The sequence below is a fragment of the Pristis pectinata genome, chromosome 9, assembly GCF_009764475.1.
Source record: "Pristis pectinata isolate sPriPec2 chromosome 9, sPriPec2.1.pri, whole genome shotgun sequence".
In the NCBI taxonomy this organism is placed as follows: Eukaryota; Metazoa; Chordata; class Chondrichthyes; order Rhinopristiformes; family Pristidae; genus Pristis; species Pristis pectinata.
Window position 1 is genome coordinate 76,697,028 of NC_067413.1, and position 19,270 is coordinate 76,716,297.

Genomic DNA, 19,270 nt, shown 5'->3' on the forward strand with positions numbered 1-19,270 from the left:
TTGCAGGCCACAAGGTCGGAAGTACTAAAAATGCTGCTGCTTGGGCCACTACAATTGGGTTTGAGTCTCTCAACTGATTGTCATGTCGGACTGAAAGTGACATGAAGGACTGAGCAAGAAAGGGAACTTTCAAGATCATCCTGCAGCATTTCAAGAGTTTGTATTAGTATATTTGACAAAGTTTTTAAATGTGCCACATGTTGAAAGAGATAACATTTTAAAAAAAAAATCAAATCCCTTGTTGGTGCAAATCCACTGAAAAGTTCATTATATTTTAATTTAATAGACTAATGCCAAGGAGGGTGACAGAAAACACTGTCTGAAATGGTAGTGACCACACTGCAATCACATAATTCAAAGCTTAAGACACACACACAAAAAAAAGACAAATTTGGCTTATCCAGGTTTCTAACTACATCTTAACACATACATCTTATAAATTTTGCCATTCAGCATCAATACTTTCATGCTCTTTTGCTGTTAAGACTGCAGATAACCTTGGTCAATTTTTAATCTGGCACATTATCTACGTGCCTACATTATGTAAATACAATGAACTAAAATCTTTTGCTCAAAGTTTACATGGTGTTTCTGGTGTTTGTAAAGCTTACAAACATCAAATTTTCCAGACAGCGTGACATGCTGATGGCTTGAGTGGTAGAACAAAACTGCACATATCAAAAACAAAGAAAAGCTACAGAATCATCAACTACAAGTCTAGAAGTACTAAATGGCCATAAATGAATACTGAATGTTGATAGTGTTAAATCTGTTGGAATTATAACTGTCAATTTTAAAAATCACAATCTCAGAACAACCACAAGGATACACAGAAATGGTCACAAGGATTTCAACACCAACTCAGAACATTATATTGTCAACTATCATAAAGCACAATTCAGAATGAAAAGGTATTATCCAAATCCTCAATATTTTATTTTCTTATGGTAATTCATAATAACCTAGTAAATGTTGGCAGACATCAACCATTAGCTTCAACAAAAGTTACAATTACAGTAACCCAAAATAAAGTGCAACTGCCAGTCTCTGTACTGTTTTAGATAACTAAGCATTAGTGGAAAGGAAAACAGAACTAATATTTCAAGTCAAAGAACCCTCAAAACTGGGAAAGGAAAAAAAAATCAGGTAGTTTCAAGTTGCAGAAAGGGTGGGCAAGGGATGGATAGGACAATGATAATCAACAGCTTATCACCATGCAGCCCAGCCTCACTCAGATATTCTTTTTGTTCCACACGTCCCTCCCGCACCTTCTCTGCAATTTGAAACTAACTTGTTTTCTCTTTTCCAGTTCTGATACAGGGTCTTAAACGTAGCCTCTATTTCTCTTCAAAGGTGCTGCATGATTAGCTGTGTTTCCAGCACTTTCTGCTCTTATTTCAGATTTCCAGCATGTTCATTTTTTTTTTGATTTTCAGGCAAGTGTGATACATGGGTCACGTGAATTGGTAAAATGGCATTATTTCATCAAATGTTAGTTACTGTGCATTTATTAATAGCTTTCTGTGCATCTTTAATTTCTATATTATTCATTGATTCAAAAATTTGGGCAAAATCTTACTGACTGTGGGCAATAGTTCTGAAGCAAATTGCAGGTATTTAATTTTTTTTGAACCCAAATCTCGTGAGCATGTGCTGCAAGTCCAAGTTCTACTGTCAGATATAGTCTACTGGCAGGATGTGCTAAGATTGCCCAGTATCATGCTGCATCATCCCTTAGATTCTGCATCAGTCAGATCTGGTATAGGATCAGAGACCCCATTTATTTTAATGGCGATTCTAGGCTTGCAGAGCAGGAAATTTCAATGTTCTTAAACTATTTCCAACTGTTTTTATTTTAAAACTTATTTTTAATTTTCTATCTCAATGATTTGCTTCACTTTTTAAGAATGTCTCTGACATTAAAGGATAATTAAACATTGCAACCATCCACAAAGCATTGATGTTAATTAACAAACTAACTTTTTGTTGGTTTTACTCAAAGATTGGAAATGTGGCACAATGAAGTGAAAAGAAAAATTAATGTAGCCCAGATGATAAAAACAGGGGAACAATTCAAAAAAACATTTTGCTTAGAGCAAAGTTAAGCACAAGATGAGCTTAAACAAAATATTATTCACTATCCCAAATCCTCAAGTTTGAGGGACCATAATTTATTCTCTGTAAAACTATGTAATTTTTTTTTGCGCTACAGATGATACGGAAAGTGCAAGATACGGAAAGTGCAAGATACCTGATGACATTTCCTTTAGCTTATCTTTGGATGGTGAAATCTCTGTTGGAAAGCAAATAAGAAAAATGGAAAGTTAAAATAAAGAATTTAAATATATAAGTCAATTACTTTGTCGGTTCATATTTTAAAACATAATGCTCTTCTCCTGGTTCAGTTCATAGAACACAGAACAGTACAGCACAGTACAGGTCCTTCGGCCCACGATGTTGTGCCAACCTATATAAACACTCACTCCTTGATCAATTTAACCCTTCCCTCCTACACAGCCCGTAACCTTCAATTTTTCTAACATCCATGTGCATAAGGGTGTTTTAAATTCCCCTATTGTATCAGCCACTACCACCACCCCCGGCAGTGTGCTCTAGGCACCCACCACCCTCTATGTAAAAAAAAACCTACTTCTGACATCTCCCCTAAACTTTCCTCCTCTGACCTTAAACTGATGCCCTCTGGTTTAGGCCATTGCCACCCTGGGGAAAAGGTGCTGGCTGTCCACTCTATGACCCTCAATCTTATACACCTCTGTCAAGTCGCCTCTCATCCTACATCGCTCCAGAGAAAAGCCCTAGATCACTCAATCTTTTCTCATAGGACATGTTCTCTAATCCAGGCAGCATCCTGGTAAATCTCCTCTGCACCCTCTCTAAAGCTTCCACATCCTTCCTATAATGAGGCGACCAGAACTGAACACAATACTCCAAGTGTGGTCTGACCAGAGTTCTATAGAGCTGCAACATTACCACGTGGCTCTTGAACTCAATACCCCTAAGGCCAGCACACCATACGCCTTCTTAAACGCCCTTATCTATTTGCGTGGCAATTTTGTAGGACCGATGGACTTAGACCCCAAGATCCCTCTTGCTCCACACTGCTAAGAATCTTGCCATTAACCTTGTATTCTGCCTTCAAGTCTGTGCTTTCAAAATGTATCACTTCACACTCTTCCGGACTGAACTCCATTTGCCACTTCTCCACTCAACTCTGCATTGTGTCAAAATCTCATTGTAACCTACAACAACCTTCTACACTATTGAAGGTTCTTAAATTAGATTCTTGAATTAAAGCTACTTCTGGGATGTTACTTGTCTCTTCTACAGGGAAGGCTCATGCAAAACAAATGTTTAATTCATCTGCTATCTCCTTCTTTCCATCAATTCCTTAAAGTCACTTTCTATTGAACCAACAGTCCCCTTGTTAAAACTTCTCCTTTTAATTATCTATAGAAACTCTGTTTTTATATTTCTAGCAAGCTTTCCTATTTTTTTTCCTTTCTTTAGTCATTCTTTGCCATCAAAAAAAGTCTTCCCAATCTTCTGACATGCCATCCTGCAAAATTGTGTTTTTTTTAAAAAAAAGGTTTGATATCATCTTTAACTTTTTATGTTACCATAGATGGCAGGTTGTCTTCTTGAAAATTTTCCTTTTCATTGGTTGCCCTTGCCTATAATGCTAGCTACAAACTCAAAGAATTCCACCAGGTTTATCAAACATGATTTCCCTTTCATAAACCAGTAATAAATTTGGCAAATTCAACATTATTTTCCAAGTATCCTGTCACTGCTTCCTTAATAATAGATTGTAACAATTTCCCTTTTTACTGAACCAGGCTATCTGGTGTACAACTACCCGTTTTCTCTCTTCCTCCTTTTTTTAAACAGGGGTGCTATATTTTTCCTTCTTTTGCAGAACAGAGCAATCACCCATTCTGAACTTTCCTTCGATACTGGGAATGGTGCCTAGGAAGCCAGTGAATGTGCCCCCAGTCCACAATAACCTCTTCACTATTGGCAGCCATGCTTCCAATGTGTTTTGAAATTCCTTCTCCAAGTCTGTCTCTCCCTCTGGCCTTTTAATTTGCACCTTAAAACCATTCTCTGATCAACCTTTTAGAGTAATACAGCACAGAAACAGGCCCTTTGGCCCAAATGGTCCATGCCGACCACAGCATCCTCTCTGCTAGTCCCAGTTGCCTGCATTCAGCCCATACCCCCCCAAGCACCTATCCAAATGCCTCTTAAATGTCACAATTGTACCCACCTCAACTACTTCCTCTGGTAGCTCATTCCAAGTTTTCACTACCCTCTGTGTAAAGAAGTTACCTCTTATGTCTCTTTTAAATCTCTCCCCTCTTATCTTGCATCAGGACTCCCAAACCCTGAGGAAAAGACTAAGACCGTCCACCCTATCTATACCCCTCATGATTTTATAAACTTCTATGAGGTCACCCCTCATAGGGGAATAAAGATCCAGCCTGGCCAACCTCTCCCTATAACTCAGGCCCTCTAGTCCAGGCAGCATCCTCAAATTTCTTGTGCACCCTCTCCAGCCTCACAATGTCTTTCCTATAATAGGGTGACCAAAACTGTACACAATACTCCACATGCAGCCTCACCAGCGACTTGTATAACTGCAACATAGATATTCCTACTCCTAAACTCAATGCCCTGATTGATGAAGGCCAGCAAGCTAAATGCCTTCTTCATCACCCTATTTGCATGGCCACTTTCAGCTATCTGTGCACTTGTATTCCCAGGTCCCTCTGTTCCACAACACTCATCAGTGCCCTGCCATTCACTGTACAAGTCCTACCCTGGTTTGAATGTCCAAAATGCCATTCCTCAGTCCATCTCCCCAAATGATCAAGATAGCTTTGCAATTCATTGTAACCTGCTTCACTATCAACAAGACCCCCTAATTTAGTATCATCAGCAAACTTGCTAATTGTGCCGTGTGCATTCATATCCAAAGTATTTACATGCATAATGAATAACAGAGGTCCCAACACCAACCCCTGGGGCGCCTCACTCGTCATAAGCCTCTAGTTGGAGAATCGACCTTCAACCATCACCCTCTACTTCCTGCCATTGAGCCAATTCTGAAACCACCTCGCTAGCTCTCCCTGAATCCCATGCGACCTAACTTTCCAGATCAGCCTGCCAAAGTCCATATAGACAATATGCACTACCCTACCCAACCTTCATCTATCCCTTTAGTTACCCCTTCGAAAAACTCCAAAATATTTGTCAGACACGACCTCCCACACACAAAACCATGCTGACTGTTCTTGATCAGGCCTTGACTATCAAAGTGATGCTGCATCTTATCCCTCAGAATTCCCTCCAGTAACTTCCCTACAACTGAAGTCACTCACTGGCCTGTAGTTCCCTGGCCTGTTCTTGCTACCCTTCTTGAACAATGGAACAACATTAGCCACCCTGCAGTCTTCTGGAACTTCACCAGTGGCTAACAACGAAGCAAGTATCTCTGCAAGGGCCTCCGATTTCTTCCCTGGCCTCCCATAAGGTCCAGGGATGCACTTGGTCAGGCCCTGGGGATTTGCCCACCTTAATGTGCTTCAAGGCTGCAAATACCTCCTTCCCCATAATAACCATATAGTGCAAGACCTCACTACTTGTTACCCTCATTTCCTAGGCATCCATGATATTCTCCTTAGTAAACACAGAAATAGACATTAAAAATCTCAACCATCTCCTGTGGCTCCACACATAGGCAACCCTGATGGCCTTTAAGAGGACCTAGTCTCTCCCTAGTTACCCTTTTACTGTTAATATAACTGAAGAACCTCTTGGGATTATCTTTAATCCTTCCTGCCATATCCATCTCATACTTTCTTTTTGCCCTCCTGATGTCCCCCTTAAGCCTGGTCTTAAACTTATTATATTCGATGGATTCATTCGTACCCAGCTGCCTAAACCCGACGTACGCTTCCTTCTTTTTCCTGACCAGAGCCTCGCTATCTCTCGTCAGCCCTGGTTCCCTGAACTTGGTACGTATACCCTTCACCCTAACAGTAAAATGCTGCCCCTGGACTCTTGATATGACTCTTTTTAAAAGCCTCTCACTTGCCAACTGTTCTTTTGCCTTTAAATATAGTCACCAAGTCAACCCCAGCTAGATCTTGCCTAATGCCCTCAAAGTTGGCTTTGCTCCACTTCAGGACATTAACCTGTGGACCTGTTCTATCTTCTTCCACAACTATTTTAAAACTAATAGAATTGTGGTCACTGGACCCAAGGTGCTCCCCAACTGCCACTTCAGTTACTTGGCCTGCCTCAATCCCCAAGAGGAAGTCCAGTATTGCTCCTTCCTGAGTAGGTTCCTCTATATATCACGTGAGGAAAGTGCGTTGGACACAGAGCACAAATTCCACCCCATCCAGGCCCTTTGCACTCTGGGTGGCCATGTCGATATTGGGAAAATCAATATCTCCTACCAGCACTACCCTACTATTCTCACCACTACATGCAATTTCTTGACACATCTGTTCAAGTTCCTGCTAACTAATGGGGGGGGGTTCTATAATACAGACCTACCAAGACGACCATCCCCTTCTTATTTCTAAGTTCTACTTTAACAGCCTCGTTAGAAGATCCTTCAAGAATATCCACTCGAAGCACTGCTGTTATGTCCTCCCTTATCAAAAAGGCCACACCCTTTCCACTCTTATCTGTTCCTCTGTCACACCCAAAGCATCAGTATCCTGGAACATTGAGCTGCCAGTCCTGCTCTTCTCTCAGCCATGTTTCTGTTATGGCCGTAATATCCCAGTCCCTGGAGACAATCCAGGCCCTCAGTTTGTCTGCCTTACCAGTTAAGCTATATGCATTGAAATAGATGCAACTTGAAGCAGTGGTCCTATCTGCCCTTTTTACTGTAAACATGGCTATCCTGATTGCTAGGTTTGCACTCTTTGGCTGCTGCATGTATCCCTGTCTTCTCACTGACTTTGCTCTCTCAAGTCCCAGTTTCCCGCCAATCTAAAACCCTCGCTGGTGGCAAAAAGCAAATTCCCCCATGAGGGTATTGGTCCCCCTCTGACTCCATCCTTCTTGTACAGGTCACCTCTACCACAGAAGAGATCACAATCATCCAAGAACCTGAATCCTTGTCCCAGCTTTTCAGCCACGCATTCATTTGGCCTTTCTATTCCTTTGATCATTTTGGTCTTTTATCCTTTACCTTCTCCTCATGTTAAAAATGCTTTAATTGATATTACTCAGTAAACGCCACAAGAAATTTTGCTACATTGAAGAGGTTTATTAATATAAATTGTTATTTTGATACCAGACACTGCAACATCCCAGCACAATGTAAGAAAATGAAAGGCATGAAAAAAACCTCAAATCTTTTCGCTCATCAATTTTTCCAAGTTAGAATGTCTCAAAATATGCACTTTCTTGTCAGTATGCAACATAGGAGATAGTCTCCACTTTTCACTAAATAACAAGGTCAGAGTCACCAAGGAGAAAGATTTTAAAAAATCAAATAGTCTACTTTCATAGTTTGGGTTGGTAATGCACTATCATGGGTCTGAATATGAAGTATATCCACACCTTCAGTTCAGGATGTATGGAAGGCCACTAGATTCAATGGTGGGTCAAGAATGGTGAGGGAGATCAGTAGTGCCTGCACCCATCTTCCAGTGCAATCCAAATATTCACTGCAGATTTCTGGAAAGCACTGCGGCTAGCCAACTCAATGTGTAGGATAGTAGGTATAACGTGTATGTAATTAAGGGTTAACTTTAAGTTGGACGTATTTTGGTCAATACCTACAACCATATTGTAATGAATTAACATAGCATAATTGGAGCACTGCAATAAAGGATATGTCAAGTTGTAAGAACTGTAGGATTAAGAATGAAGCCATAAAACAATACTAAAATGGTAGACAAAAGACTGATGGGTTAAAAGGCGGTCAATTTGATTTAAAAACGGAAGCTTCAAATCTCTGTATTTTAAAGCTATTAACAATAGGTCTGTTAAGTGGCACCCAAGCCCGAGAAAGAGATAGCCCCATTGTTCATATTTCTATATTTCCTTATAACTTAGATGCTGCCTGTTCAACCCATTGAGTCTATGCTCTTGGAGCAATCCCATTTCTTACATATTTCCCTGTAACCCATTGTCTCTCTCATGCCCATCGACTTCCCCGATTCTCCTGCCACCGAACTACACTGGAGACCAATTAACACACAACACTTAAGACCAAAAAAATTGCATTTCTTCCAATGTCGTAAACTAATTCAAATCCATGGTAGACAGAAAGCAAACTAGAAACCCATTAGAAATTAAGTGGGTGAATATTGATAAAAGGAAGGAATACTGGGTTAAGCAAAATAAGGAGAATGTTTCCCAAATACACGTCATGAGATATAAAATGTAGAAGAGGCTGTTTTGACATACTCAAGGAATTCTATTTACAAGAATGGTTTTGTTGAATTTTACAATAGGGTTTAGGATTCAAACCTAGCATGCTGAAATAGACTGAAAGATAATAAATTAAGATAACAGTGTGCAATACTGAATTATGGAGAAACCAAGCAACTCTGGGATTATTATAACAATGTAAATGGGATGGATGCCTGCCTGCTGTGAAATTTGCACATCTATAGTCAAAAATAACCATAAAATACTGCACAGGAACCAGCTAATTGCTGAACAATGAAGGACTTTCCTGAGTGCAGTCCTCAACAGAAGGACTGTCAAAAATCATGCAATCAAGAAATCATGAAAGATTCATTGAAAGACAATCTGGTCAAGTAACCCTGTGCTTGCCTGGATTGTGTTTCTCTTTTGCTTAAAACATTTATCAGGCAACTTCAAGGAAAACTGAATAGATTGATTCCAGAACGTTTCCTCAGCAAGCTGGTTTACACTTACAATCGTTTTAAAATCGAACATTCAAGATCAAAACAAATACATCTGTTAATTAAGCTACTTGAGAAGAGAATATTTTGCTGGCACTGGTTAGCATCCTATAGAAGATCCAATATTCTGCACTTGGTAGAGATGCTGACCTTACTTAAATGTCACAAAAACCATAAATAAAAACAGAAGTAAACCATGCGACTTCTCAAGTCAACTCACCATCCAAAATGATCAAGTAACCTTTCCTAATGCTTTCCTAAATCCTCCACCTTCTTTCCCACTTGCTCATCCTTCTAAACAGACTTTCTGCATTATCTTCCCAGTTCACTTGCCCAGTTGGGTTTGTGTCATCAGCAAGCTCGCTTCATGTTACACTGTCGCTTCATTTAAGCCATTAACATAAATAGCGAATAGCTTATTAAAGTCCAGAACCAATCCCTGTGGCAATCCCCGAGTAAGAGTCTGCCAATTTAAACATGACCAATTTATTCTGGTTTTATCCTTTAACTAATTCTCTTCCCATCCTTGCTTTACCCTCAACTCCATGAACTATTATTTAATTATGCAACAACCCTTTATGCTGCACCTTATCAAATGCCTTTGAATGGCTGGATCCACAACATCTTTTTTTTAAATATGTACCCCGTCAGATGCAGCTTCAGTAATTAGATCTGACAAACATGATTTTCCCACCACAAAACCATGTTGCTTCTAACTAACCATTTTGGAATTTTTTTTGTGCCCTGGTTACGTTTGTAATGATGGATTCCAGCATTTTACCGACAGCTGATATCAGACTAACTGCTTGATCATTTTCTCTTCCCCTTTTCTTAAACCATAATGTTACAGTTGCATCCTTCCAATCTGTTAGCTTTATCAGAAAAGGAATATCTGAAGACCACTTTAAGCAACCATTATCTTTACAAACACATTGATGTGCAGTTGATCCAAAAGGATAACCATCAACTGCTGGTGGAATTAAAGATGGGATTTGGAGAGAACAAAAGCCTTAACAAAGTACCAGGCATTAGTGCGCGCAAAGCTTGGTTTACATAACTACTGTTTGAACCATACTTCAACAAAACAAATGCAACAGACTTAGAAGAACACTTCTTAATTATTACCAAGTGGTTATTGTCTATTTGTGACTCAGTTGGCAGTATTCTTGCCCAAGTCAAAAGACAGTGAGTTCACTTCCACCCTGGATTCTTAAGTACAAGAATCCAGGATGTCACTTCAATGAACTACTAAGGCAGTGTTGTGCTATCTTTTGGATAGGATATTAAAATGAGGCCATCCAGCTCAGAAGTGGATGTAAAAGATCCAAAGCACTATTTTGAAGAACAGGAGGGGAGCTCTCCCTGATGTCCTGGCCAAATAAAGTATAAAATAATGACTTGTGGGAACTTGCCCTGCACAAGTTGGTTGCCATGTCCTATACAACAATGGCACAGCAAAACTACTTCATTGGCTGCTTCATTATTCAAGGCCTTAAGGCTCTCTGCTTCTTTCTGGACAACAGATCCAACCAGTTCCCCTCCACCTTCCTCCATCTGGCTGAACTGGTACTCACTTTTAACAACTTCTCTGTCGGCTCCTCCCACTTTCTCCAAATTTAAGGTATTGCCATAGGCACTCGCACGGGCCCCAGCTCTGCCTGTCCTTTCGTCGGCTATGTGGAACAGTGCATGTTCCAAACCTACACTGTTAACACTCCCCCAACTCTTCTGCCGCTACATTGATGACTGCATTGGGGCTGCTTCCTGCACCCGTGCTGAGCTCGTCAATTTCATCAACTTTGCCCCCAAATTCCACCCCTGCCTTCAAATTTACATGGTTCATCTCCGACACCTCTCTCCCCTTTCTGGATCTCTCCGTCTCCATCTCCAGAGACTGATTAACCACTGACATCTTTAACAAACCCACTGACTGCCACAGTTACATTGACTACACCCCTTCCCACCCAGTCACTTGCAAGGATGCCATCCCCTTCTCCCAGTTCCTGTCGCGAGATGTCCTTCCTTAGTAAATGGGGTTTCCCTTCCACCACCTTTAACGCTGCCCTTGTCTGCATCTCCTCCATTTCCCACGTCTGCCCTCACCCCATCTGCCCCCCCCCCCCCACCCACGACATAACAGGGACAGGTTTCCCCTTGTCCTCACCTACCACCCCATGAGCCTCCGCATCCAACATCATTCTCCCCAACTTGTCACCTCTAACAGGATCCCAGCACTAGACATATCTCCCCCTTACCTCCCCTCACGGTGAGACCCGATGCAAGTTGGGTGACCGCTTCGTTAAGTGCCTTCATTTCATCTGCCACAAAAGTGAGAATCTCCCAGTGGCCATCCGCTTCAATTTCACATCCCACTCCCATACCAACATGTCTTTCCACAGCCTCCTCTACTGCACGTTTAGGCCAGACACAGGTTGGACGAACGACACCTCATTTTTTTTCTCAGTAGTCTCCAACCCAACAGCCTCAACACTGACTTCTCTAACTTCGGGTAAACCCTTCCCCTCCCCTTTGTCTTCCCTCATGCCTGTGGCCCACTTCTCTTTCCCCTTCCCCCGCCCTCATGACCTGCCCATCCCTCCTCCACCTCCTTCCCTTTATTCCATGGTCCACTGCCCTCTCCTACCAGATTCCTCCCTCTTCAGCCCTTTTCCACCCATCATCTCTCAGCTTCTTACTTCTCTCCCCCACCCCACCTTCACCTGGACTCGCCCATCACCTGCCTGCATGCGCTCCTCCCCCTCCCCGACCTTTTTGTTCTGGCTTCTGCCCTCTTCCTTTCCAGTCCTGATGAAACGTCGACTGTTTATTCCCCTCCATAGATGCTGCCTGACCTGCTGAGTTCCTCCAGCATCGTGTGTTGCTCCAGATTCCAGCATCTGCAGAATCTCGTGTCTCCTCATTGACTATGAAGTATTGTGAGATGACACAAGGCACTGAAAGACTTTGCATAAATACAAGTCTTTATTCCCCACCTCCCACCACCCCACCTCTCCCCCACCACATGAAAGCAGTTATTGCTTACCTGGTTCAGCTATAACTTCTTCCTCTTGCGGCTCACCTATGCAAAAATAAATACAGGAGCACATATGTATATAAAACATGAAGTGTATAAACCCTTACAAAAACAAAAATCAGTTATAACACTGATTTTTAAATCAGATTTCAGGATCGTGGTATCCATGAGATAGCATCTGACATTTATGTGGTTAAATTAGGTTTCTGCAGAATTACAATGTGGGAAATCAAGTTTAACAGAACACATATCAAAGATGACTCCCAATACCTAGACCTTAAACAAAGAGCATGGTATAAAGGTTGCTTTAGGAAAAAACATTACTAGAAAAATTGCTGGTGAAATTGTAATTAGATTTCTGACTAACCCGTTATTTCCAGATGGTCAGACTCTGAGGGTTCAGACTCCAAGGGTTCACTCACTTCTGGGTAATCTTCTGTGTAATTCACATGTTCTGCAGTGACAAAAAAATACAAAGAAAGCATTCAGTCATTTTAAAGAGCATCTGTGATTTCAATCTTGGAGCTGGAATCATCCTGCCTCAATGTTGCCATTTAAATGATGGCCTTTAAACCAAGGCGGAAATGCACGCTGGTGGTGTACAGAAACAGCAGGATAGCTCAGTGGTATTGCGCCACAGAGTGGTCCAATGTAGATCTACACAAAGGAACATCTACACTTTTTCCTCTCTCACATATACTCAAATTATGGTAATTACATCTGATTATATCAACATTTTTAAAAAAATTTGTTTTCAGGATCTAGGATTCACTGTAAAGCTAGCATTTATAGCCCATCTCTAGTGTCTAGAAACTGGTGGCCTGTTGCCTTCTTGAACTGCAGTCCTTCTGGTGAAGGTACTCCCACAGTGCAACTGGTTAAGTTCCAGAATATAGACTCAACAATGAAAGACTGATGATACATTTCCAAGTCAGGATGGTGTGTGACTCAGAGGAAACAAAAGGTGGTGATGTTCTTACATATTGTGCTTTTTTCCTTCTTGAAGGTGGTGGTCACAGGTTTGGAAGTGGCTTCCAAGTACATAGAACAGTACAGCACAGGAACAGGCCCTTCAGCTCACAATGTCTGTGCCAAAACTGATGTCAAATTAAACAATCTCTTCTGCTTGCACATGATCCATATTCCTCCTTCCCCTGCATATTCAGGTCTATCTAAAAGCCTCTTAAATGCCACTATCATATCAGCTTCCACCACCAGATATGGTAGCCTGTTCCAGATACCTACCACTCGTCATAAAACAAAACCTGTCCTGCACATCTCTCAAACTTTTTCTTCTCACCTTCAGTATTTGATATTTCTGTCCTAGGAAAAAGCTTCTGACCATCTACCTTATCTAAGCCTCTCATCGTTTTATTGCTGTTAATGCAGTTAAGGGTCCTGCCATTAACTCTATACATTCCCCTTACATTTGACCTCCCAAAGTGCAATACCTCACACTTACCCCAATTAAACTCCATTTGCCATTTCTCCATTCATATCTGTAATGGATCTATATTCTGCTCTATCCTTTGACAACCTTTTCACTATCCACAGATCTACCAATCTTTGTGTCATCTGCAAACTTACTAACCCTCTCATCTACATTTTCATCCAAGTCATTGATATTTATTTATATAATCACAAAAACAGAGATCCCAGCACTGATCCCTGCAGAACACAACTGGTCACAAACCTCCAGCCAGAATCAGGTTTATTATCACTGACATATGTTGTGAAATGTGTTGTTTTGCAGCAACAGTACAGTGTAAAACATAAGACATAAAAATTACTGCAAGTTACAAAAATAAGTAAATAGTGCAAAAGAGGAACAACAAGGTAGTGTTAATGGGTTCATGGAACGTTCATATCTGATAACACCCTTCCAACACTACCCTCTGTCTTCCATGGGCAAGGCAATTACGAGTCCAAACCACCAAATCACCGTGGATCCCATCCATCTTAATCTTCTGGATCAGGCTACCACAAGGGACCTTGTCAAATGAAAGTAACAGCAGTGTAATTTTTAGATGGTACACACTGCAGCCACTGTGCACCAGTGATAAAAGGAAAGTATGTTCAGGGTGATGATGGCATGGCAATCAAGTGGGCTGCTTTTTTCTGGAGGTAGTTGAGCTTTTTGAAAGCTGTCAGAGCTGCATACATCCAGTCAATTAGAGAGTATTCCATCATACTTCTGGGTTGTATCAAAAGGTGCCGGGAGGCCAAAAGATCAGGATACACACTGACCTGCTCTTCTAACCGTGGTATTTATGTGGCTGGTCTAGTTGAGATTCTGATCAATAGTAAGCACCAGGATATTGATGGTGAGGAATATTTAGCTAAAACCAAATATCTGAGTACATACATGATATAACACTGGGATATGCAAATCACTTATGCTTGCAGAAGTAGATGGAAAACCGAAATCTTTTGCAAAGTGCTTAATATTAAACTGAAATGATGTTTTATTGTAAAAGTTAAATGCCATGAAGCTTATGATATGAAACTATCAAATTTTTAGAAATCATAATTACAAAAAGCCTGAATTTGACGTTTGCCTCTAGATTTCTTGAATAAATTAGTAATTCCACTTTATTGTTGCAGGTTGAAATTAGTAAAAAAAACACATCACAAAATTAAAACATGGGTATTGCAATTAGAAATTAAATACATTAAAAAACTCAACTGCATTAATTTTTATACAGAGTTAAGAAATAATTGAACAAATATAATGAAAAAATTCAGAAGAGCCACACAATAGAAATCACTGTTGCAGTTAGAATTGAAATGAAAATTAATACCTTCTTCAGCTGGATGCTCTTTTGTAGCCTCCAGAGTATCATCCTCTGTGAGGAAGTGAGGAGTTATGTTACTAAGTATATTGACTGGCATTTTGACAAATGATTGTGAAGCAACAAAGCAAGTGGTGTTTCAGCATCTAAATTTCAAATAATTCAATCATCCAAACTTTTAACAGAAGAAATTACAGTTTCCTCTCCTGCTGAAGGAAAGCCACCCACACATCTTTTTTTTTAAGCAGTTACAGGCCTAATATGGCTTCATAACTCTGGAATCAAGATCATAAGATTTTTTAAGTAATCACACATGTAGTGAGATTTAAACACATTGCCCTGAAACAATAATTTTGAGTTAGCAATGATGAGATTAATGAAAATTATAGATAAAACTTCAAATCAGAAGTAGCTACGAAAAGCATGGAGTTTGATTCAAGTATTCCAATTTTACCATGACCACAGTAAATGGTTGTCTTTTTCGCCCAAACATTATTGCTGATAAGCTGACAGATGCAACATTTGCAATTTCAACTTTTTAAACCACATGACTTGAGAGGCAAAGTGGACATACCAGGACACATACTATTGACTACAACATAGATACCTGCTTATATTTAATAAGTACTAAGCAAGCAGAAAGTTAACTGAGCTAACATCCTGATAAATATACTGACTGTATAACATGGATTTTCAAACTAAAATGTTAATGGGTAGCTCTTAAAAGATGGGGCCAATTTTTAGATATTTGCCATCAGTGGATTTGTGCATAGGCCCTCCCCAGGTTACAAACACCTGACTTATGTACAGCCCATTCAAATGGACGGGTGTTTGGAAGTACGCGGTATAGATTTGCCAGCTGTTGCAGGGCTGGAGGCACCTTCTGCTGTATGGGAACTTGGTTCACAGTCACATTTCTGACATTTCAAACCGTTCACAGGAACAGAACTCTGCCAATAATCTCCAGGGGATTGTAATTGCTAACTTACTAATAGATACTTCTATTGCAAATATTAAAATAAAATGCAGAAAGTATTTCAAGAGTGCTGCTTTTCTTTGAATAGTTGACTATGTCTTTCAAAGGTCTCGAAGGAGTCAATACCTGCAGGAGAATCCCATGAAGTATAGCCTGAAAACCACTGACAAGACAACAATTCATAATTCACATTATAGTAAATTGTTCAACAGTTCCAAACACATTTTTAAAAATACTAATTTGTATTTAATTAAACCACAGAACTTCACTTTCATCCCAACAGTAATGATAAAATGAACAGCTGGTTGCTTCAAACAGGAGAGTGAACCAATAGTATGAAAGAGTGTCAAGTTATTACCAATTACAATTTGTCCAAAGGAGGGCCCTCAGAAGTAACTGACAATCAACTTTGTGAAGTTACCCATCTTGTAACCCAGTTGAAAGCAAAGAAAGACCAGCTGAAACTGGGGCTGAGTACCTTGCTGAAGGCAATTTGCCCTGAAATAGTACCAGCAAAAGTATGGCTCTCTTACTGTTTTAATTGTTACCCTGCCGCTCTCAACTCAAAAAGCAAGAGGACAATCAGCACTAAAAAAAAGACAAGAAAAAAAAAGCACTTCATCTCTATTTTGACTTTGCTAATATACATTTCTGAAGTAAAAAATTCTCTTCAGAATTGTTCATTTGGTTAATTTCCAATACTGAGGGATGTGATTAAGGAGCAGAGAGAAGTGAAGGGGAAAAATCTTGAGGACAACAACAAATGTATATATCCAATTTAATTACAGAATTATTTTGTTCTATCATGAGATTTCCAGTCTACAGTAAAAACCTGCTGCAATTCCTCCAACTATTAACTGGACACCTACAGAAGAGGTGCATATCCATACTGAGTTTGTCAATCAATGCTATTTGGACTCCAGAATACAGAGCTGGCACATATGCAAAAATGATCTAGACCAAGAAACTCTTGAAGTAATTTCTTCAAACGTATTATTTTATAGGATGGGGTACTATTTGAAGAAACTGCACCAATTGAAGCTGAAGTGCTTTGCTGTTGGTGGAAGGAAGTCATATTGATTCTTCTGGTGTGAACAGTATCAGTCCAGAGTAGGATGGCAGTTTGGTGCTGAACAAGATACTAGAAGTGTTGTCCATTTATTGCTGCATGAAAAATAAACTTTTTTAAATCTCTATTGGATAAAGAAATCCTGCACATCTTTGTAAAAAAGGTTCAAGGTCAGAATCAGATTATTTATTATCAACTTATATGTGAAATTTGTTGTTTTGCAGCAGCAGTACAGTGCAAAGAAAATAAATTACAAAAATGAATAAATAGTGCAAAAAAAAAGTAATAACGAGGTAGTGTTCATGGGTTCATAAATCTGATAGCAGAGGGGAAGATGTTGTTCCTGAATCGTCAACTGTGGGTCTTCAGGCTCCTGTACCTCTTCCCCAATGGTAGTAATGAGAAGAGGTCCTTAGTGATGCATGCCACCTTCTTGAGGCACCACCTCTTGAAGGTGTCCTTGATGGTGGGGAGGGCTGTGCCCATGATGGAACTGATTGAGCCTCTGCAGCCTTTTGCGATCCTGTGCACTGGTGCCTCCATACCAGTCGGTGATGCAACCAGTCAGAATGCTCTGCACTGCACATCTATTGAAATTTCGGGGAGTCTTTGGTGACATACTGAATTTCTTCAAACTCCTAACGAAGTAGAGCCACTGGCGAGCCTTCTTCATGAATGCATCAACATGTTGGGCTGAGGATAGATCCTCCAAGATGTTGACGCTCATGAAGTTGAAGCTGCTCACCCTTTCCACTGCTGACCCCTCAATGAGGACTGGTGTGTTCTCTCCCAACTTCCCGTTCCTGAAGACCACAATTCCTTGGTCCAGCTGACATCGAGTGCGAGGTTGTTGGTGCAACACCACTCAACTAGCTGATCTCACTCCTGTACTCCTCACTCATCATCATCTGAGATCCTACCAACAACAGTGGTGTCAGCGAATTTATAGATGGCGTTTGAGCTGTGCTTAGCCACCCAGTCATCAGTGTAGAGAGAGTAGAGCAGTGGGCTAAGCATGCATCCTTGAGGCGCACCTACATTGATTGTCAGTGAGGGGATGTTATTACCGATCTGCACTGACTGTGGTCTCCTGATAAGGAAGTCGAGGATCCAGTTGTAGAGGGAAGTACAGAAGGCCAGATTTTGAAGCTTGGTAATTAGTACTGTTGGATTAGGGTCTAAATTGTTATTTTTCTTGTAGTTTAACTTTTCTTTATGCTTGTATAATCACTTGTTTGTCTGTAAATGGTCAGCGGATTTTCAGTAATTAGTAGTATAGTTGGTTTAGTACTTCTGTAGTTTCTTTGTCCGTAAGCCTGAGATGTCATGGCAGCATAAATCAAGTCTGTCCTTGTTCTCTCACAGGCCGTTCTCATCAGGGAAGACTCCCTTTGTAGCAGTTAGCGTAACGCTTTACAGCGCCAGTGACCCAGGTTGAAATCCGGCCACTGTCTGTAAGGAGTTTGTATGCTCTCCCTGTGTCTGCGTGGGTTTCCTCAGGGTGCTCCGGTTTCCTCCCACATTCCAAAGACATACAGGTTAGGAAGTTGAAGGCATGCTATATTGGCGCCGGAAGCATGGCGACACTTGTGAGCTGCCCCCAAAATCACTACGCAAAAAGATGTATTTCACTGTGTTTCAACGTACATGTGACTAAGATATCTTAGCTATCCAGCTTGAACTAGTTTTCAGTATAAAGGACCTTGTGTTCTTTCTTCATTTAGTGTTGGTTAGTCCTTTGTTTAGTTACTGTTAGTTACCATTAGTTCTTTGTTAGAGTAAGTGAGAGCAGGTTAGTTACAGTTAGTGCTATTTGCTTGCAGTTCTTTACTGCTATTTCTTTGTTATGAGCATCTAATAAAACGGCTGCGATCACAAGATTTACACCTCATTCTTGACTTCCGAAGAACCTTCTGGATAATATCATCTCCAGTTCCAACAGTACCAAGGGGATGATGGTGTCGAATGCCGAGCTGTAATCAATAAACAGCAGCCTGACATGCGTTTTGTGGTTGTCTAGGTGCTCCAAAGCAGAGTGGAGAGCCAGTGAGATTGTGTCTGCTGTAGACCTGTGAAGGTAGGCGAATTCCAGTGGGTCTGGGTCCGGATCCAGGTCCTTGCTCAGGCAGGAGTTAATTCTAACCATAACCACTCTTAAAGCACTTCATTAAGGTTAAAAGCTTACCCAGGCAAACATGGACTGTGTCAAAAATTAACTTAAAAAATACTAACATGAAAGATTCAATTATCAGGTGAGTGGGAAACCAACAATAGTCGAGGGCAATTAAAAATAGGATTGGGATACTTAAATGCAGTAGGTGAAAGGAAAGTAGACAATTGCAGTGATGTCAGCAAGGCTTTCCTGGTTATATCAGGAGTCAGAATGCAATTAAAGATCATTGTCTTTTGAGAGAAGAGCAAGCACAGAACAGATATAGCAAAATAGTTTGGACTTCTGAAGACAATGACAGTCTTAGT

General features: G+C 40.6%; 1 protein-coding gene across 1 annotated transcript in view; it reads right to left on the bottom strand.

Annotated features, from left to right (window-relative positions):
• The window catches only part of LOC127574074 (aspartyl/asparaginyl beta-hydroxylase-like), a 180,044-nt gene that overhangs the window by 65,457 nt on the left and 95,317 nt on the right, over window positions 1–19,270 (bottom strand). The window contains 4 exon segments of the mRNA XM_052022718.1: window positions 2,252–2,293; window positions 11,965–12,000; window positions 12,323–12,409; window positions 14,757–14,801. Of these exon segments, the coding sequence (XP_051878678.1) occupies window positions 2,252–2,293; window positions 11,965–12,000; window positions 12,323–12,409; window positions 14,757–14,801 (210 nt within the window).